This window comes from Capsicum annuum, chromosome 11 (genome assembly GCF_002878395.1).
Source record: "Capsicum annuum cultivar UCD-10X-F1 chromosome 11, UCD10Xv1.1, whole genome shotgun sequence".
Classification (NCBI taxonomy): domain Eukaryota; kingdom Viridiplantae; phylum Streptophyta; class Magnoliopsida; order Solanales; family Solanaceae; genus Capsicum; species Capsicum annuum.
Window position 1 is genome coordinate 220,210,735 of NC_061121.1, and position 5,295 is coordinate 220,216,029.

General features: G+C 35.3%; 1 protein-coding gene and 1 pseudogene across 1 annotated transcript in view; one reads left to right on the top strand and one right to left on the bottom strand.

The window, feature by feature from the left end:
• LOC107846217 (glucan endo-1,3-beta-glucosidase 11) overlaps window positions 1-560 on the top strand; it is a 16,758-nt gene extending 16,198 nt beyond the window's left edge. Inside the window, exon 6 of the mRNA XM_047400261.1 lies at window positions 395-560. Within this exon, the coding sequence (XP_047256217.1) occupies window positions 395-481 (87 nt within the window). The 3' untranslated portion in view covers window positions 482-560. The remainder of the gene's footprint in view (window positions 1-394) is intronic.
• Window positions 561-939: 379 nt separating this feature from the next.
• On the bottom strand, window positions 940-4,479 carry LOC107848581 (annotated as a pseudogene).
• Between the last annotated feature and the right edge of the window lie 816 nt (window positions 4,480-5,295).

Genomic DNA, 5,295 nt, shown 5'->3' on the forward strand with positions numbered 1-5,295 from the left:
TGTCAAGTTTAGGGTCATATTTATGAATTATGCCCTTAGATTTTAAGCTGGATGCGCCTAGTTTTGCGTGTTGAACACGCGTTTTGCCATGTAGGATCAGAGGTCATATTTGTGCAGTTTTGAATAGTTAAAGGTCGTATTTGTGCACTATCAAAATTTAAGATCAAAGTTATAATTTGGTGTCAAGTTTAAAGTTATATTTATGTATTATGCCTTTTTTTTTTCAATTATATAGTGCAGTTATCTCTTTTACTTTAGGTGTTCCCAATTCAAAATTGTTGACCCTAGGACGAAATTCGATTTTTAATTTAATCTTTAAGATTCTTAACATCTTAACATTGAAGTTATTTTTCTCTATTATTGTGTACTGATATTCATTTCTATTTTTTCTCAGGATTTTGTACTGAGAGGGCAGTTTTGGAATTTTCAATTTTTAATTATTGTAGCATGTGCTACAATTCTGATTCTTTTCATAGAATAATGACTTTAAGAAAATTATATTTGTAAATGGATACACATGTTCTTAGTTATTTTTAAACATTGGAAGGATTGTTGTCCAATTTGTACAAGTTGCATTTAAATTTTCATTTTTCACTAGTAACTTGTCAAAGTACGTTTAGTCAATCGTCAATCTCCAGCCCAGAACTGATCAGTACAATCATGTGTCACCATACGAGTTTCGTTGTATCCTGCCTACTCATTCCGGCTATTTGTACCCAGCTACAATCTCAAGACCCCTCGGATAATAGTCCGTCCTGTTTTTTACGAAATGGGTACAATTACCAGTTCCCTGTTCTCAAGACACAACAAAATACAAAGACAAAAATGCAGTTTACAAGACTAACCATAACAGATAATCTATCAAGCAAATAGTTTAGCGAAAGCTAGCCTAGACATCACAGTTATGAAAAGAAAAAAAATGTCATGCAAATAATGTAATTAAGTAATATTCAGACTTTCTATTAACTATATAATCAAGGATTCTGCATAACGAATAATGTCAAGCCTAACAATTGCTACAAAACTGCATAGCCTAAATAAAGGCCAGCCCAGTGCACTAACGCTCTTGCTATGCGCAAGATCTAGGGAAGCGTCCAACTACAAGGATTTAATGAAGCATAATTTAGTTTCAAAAAAACACATGCATTATTAAATATGGGACTATAGAAATTCATTCAATCATCAAAAAGGAGGATTTGATTGAGTATCGAGCAGTCGAGGGATTTAGGGCAAAATACCAAATGAACATTGATCGATTTCTTTTTCATTCCTGAAGGGGTGCAAATCTTGTCCCGGATCTTCAATCCTCATCCATCCTTTTTTTTTTTCCTCGAAAAGGGCAAGTCTTCGTCATCTTGAGGTTCGTGGGGTTAGTGAAAGGACCCAGGCAACATAGAATGACCAAGAACTCGATATCAAACCAAATATTTATCATTCCATAACAACTTTTGCTCCAACAGTTTTCATCTTGTCAATTATTTGTTCCGCTTCTTCCTTTGACACTCCCATCTTGAAAACAGCAGGAGTCTTCTCAACTAAGTCCTTTGCTTCTTTGAGTCCCAAATCAGTAAAACTCCGAACCTCTTTGATTATCTTTATCTTTTGAGCGGACTCATATGACTCCAGTTTAAGTTCAAAAACAGTTTTCTCCGGTTTCTTTTCCTCCTGCGTAGCTGCTTCTGGTCCTTTCATAGCTGCAGCCAATCCAGCAGCCCCTGGCTTCATAACTCCAACCATTGGTCTCTCTGTCATGCCCAACCTCTTCATAATAATCGAAGACAATTCTGCAACTTCGACCAGGGTAAGTCCTGATACTTCATCAACGAGCCCCCATACCCTTTCTGACGGTGGACTACGATGCTCAGTAGGATCAAAAGTAGCAGGATTATAATCGGCTGGAAGCTTTCGCTGGTTAATCTCTACTTGCTGAGAGAAATGTCGAGTAAAAACAGTTTATGTAACAAAATAGGAGTCAATGATATTGGATTGAACAAATTGTCTCAAGAGTACAGCAGGCAAATGATGCCTTAGTCGCGAAATCATCAAACTCATTTCTTGATTCTAGTAACCAATTACTGATCCCTCTGAAAGACCAATCAACAACCTGCAAAAAACAAAACGCCAGAGAAAGATCATGTAATCTGAAAAAAGAATTCTCATCTTCTGGATATAGTATAAAATAAAATGGTACTTCAAACGCTCTTTGTTTGGTTTCCAAAGGCAAGACAAACCCAGTTCTTTTTAGGAAGCAACCTCACCTCTCCCCTGTGGGTTCACCCCTCGGTCTGATGCCTTAACGGCCTTTTAAGCGCCTCGCACAATAGACTCGACACCAATCATGACAGGGGGGGATGACCCGAAACACTAATTCCATTTCCAAATAATGTAGTGACAGTACTTGGGATCAAAAAGACAAATAAAAGTTTCAAGTGTGAATGAGAAGCAAGTGTACACAAGCGTTATATTATGCACAACTCTAAAGCTTTTCACTTGAGCTGAGGGTCTATCGGAAACAGACTCCTTACCCCACAAAAGGTAGGGGCAAGGTCTAGCGTACATCTTACACTCCCCAAACCCCACTTATGAGATTACACTGGGAATGTTGTTGTTGTTGTAGAATATATATCATGAAGAAGAACATGATGGACGCTCTAATTCCACTTCCTAATTATATAGTGACAGCACTTACAATAAGAAAGAACAATTAAAAAGTTTTTGAAGGTATGAATGAGAAGCAAGTGTACAAGTGTAAGTAACTATAAAGCTTTTTAAATTACAAGAAGAAGATCGAAGCTCTAATTCCACTTCCAAATTATACATTGACAGCAATTGAGATCAAAAGGTACAAACAAAAAGTTTCAGACGTGAATGAGAACTTGAGAAGCAAGTTAACACATGCATAACTTCACCCAAGGGTGTGGCTTAGCGGTCAATAAACCGAGTTGAGAGCCATAAGGTCTCAGCTTCTATTCCCGACGAGACAAAACTCTAGGTGCAGGTAATTTCTGCTCATGTGTCAAAATCTTGGTGGACAGAGTTACGAAGTATTTGTACTAGTCAGTGTTGTCAAAAGCAAAAAAGTACAAAAAAGATCCAAGGACAGTTGGGATTTAAGCGCACATAACGCGTAAGCTTTAATGAAAAAAGGCGCAAAGTAAAAAAGAAAAACAAATATATATGTTTGGGCCAAGACATAATTATATGAGAATGGTTGACAAATATATGAACAAAGAAATGGAAAAAGATTACGTCAAAGTAAAATATCAATTGTTTAGTATCACCTCTTCAAAAAGGCTAAATGGCAAAAACAATACGCCTCTGACGCGTTTTAACTAATTCTACATGTTTTGAGCCTTGCTTCGGGACTTAAACGCGCCTCTGATACCACTAGTACTAATGGGAGGTGGCAAGTAACTAGTGGAATCAGTCCAGTGCACCCAAGCTGACTCGAACACACAATTATCAACAAAATAAAAAATAACAAGAGCATAACTTTATATCTTCTGCACAACTCAAAAGCTTCTTACAATAACAAGAAAGTATATGCACTACTGCACAGTGTACTGTGTCCATACCAATTTACCACCAAATTACACCCAAACATTGAGAAAATCAGAAAATCATAAGTATTTAATAAATTTACAAATTGGTCATTTTCTGTACTGCTATGTTTACTTGAGAGAGTTTTTACCTTCATTTCAAGCTCATTACTCTACTCTTTCATTTTTTGGGGATAAATAAATTACAGTAGTATTTTTTAATCTTACTTTCGTTTTTACTTTTAAAAATGTACTCTCTTTCCTTCTTTTTTTCAACTTTTTTGTTCAAACTTTGCAAGTTTTATGTTTATGTCTACAAAATTAAAAAACTTTTATGTAAGTCGTTTTTATTTTCTTAAATTTTGTATTAAATTAAATTCAGACAAATAAATTGTAACGGAAGGAGTAGATCATAATCAATATCTTTTTGAAAAAAAAGAACTATAGATACTTAGCCTGAATACGACGGAGTAGCGACGGCAGGCGGCGGCGAATCGTCGGCGGCGGCTTAGATGTGAAAAGGTATTTGGTTTTGGAAAATGGGACATTGGGCTAATGGGTTAAGCAATTGGGCTTAGAGAACAAAAGGTGAGGAGAGGCTCACAACCCATATCAACAAAAATCGGAATTTACGCAGCAAGAAGGGGAGCTTGGAGTAATTGACTAATCGGTAAAATTATTGTAATGTAATCCTGAAGATAATAGGCTTCTACGATTGAATTTTTCCGCTAATTCTGTATATAATGAAAGCTTTAATGCACTAGGCTGGGATGCCTTTATGAATTTACGTGGCATGATCTTTTGGATCAATTTTGAAGCAAAGATGTGTTGTTGGTATCTTTTGCCAAGCAAATTATAGCAATCGTCAGGATTTGTGTCCAAAATCATGACGAAACATTGGGATACGCCAGGTGCACAAATCTTGATATAACTAAGGATGGCAATGGCGCAGTGTGGTGCGGATTCTTTTTAAATTTGTAAATTTTAAAACTGCCTCGCATTATTCTATATAAATTTGCCTCACATTTATATCTGTGTATATCCGCTTCGTATCGCTTCATATTTTTATTTTTAAAAAAATTTATAATTCCACTAAAAATCATAGTATTTCCAATCCTAAGAAATAGTAACAATCAAATTTTATTATATCACTTTTCACTAAGAAATTATCGAAAAAGTATCATGTGTACAGGTAATGATCACATATCAAATTTTCTTAAAGATGAATAAAGAAATTTAAAAAGTTTTACAATTGTCTATTTGTAATGTTATACATGTCGTTTTAAGTATCATAAAATTTTAAGTGAAGAATACATATAATTTTAGGTATATTCACGAGAATAATACTAATTTTTAGTTTCTTTTTTTTTTAGTTTAAACCCGCAACCCTTCCCGCCCCGCTCGCATTATTAAAAAAAAACTACTTAAACTCGTCCCATACCCATATAGTCTAAAATCCACACCGACCCACAGCCTAAAATCTGCCACCGCCCCCCACCTGCATCCTCCCATTGCCATCTCTAGATATAACTACTTGTTAAGACTAGTTTTGTTATCGAAATCCTGGCCACTTGTCAGGATTTTATCACCATAACTTGCTCAAGTCTTGTTATATCAAATAAAAGATCCTAACAATTTGCCATAATTGTTTTCCCGCTTCTGATTATTTGATTAGTCGTTTGCACTATTTTGTGGTCAAATTTTAAAGGTATAATACACCAATAAGATTTTTAATTTGACATAAATTATAATTATG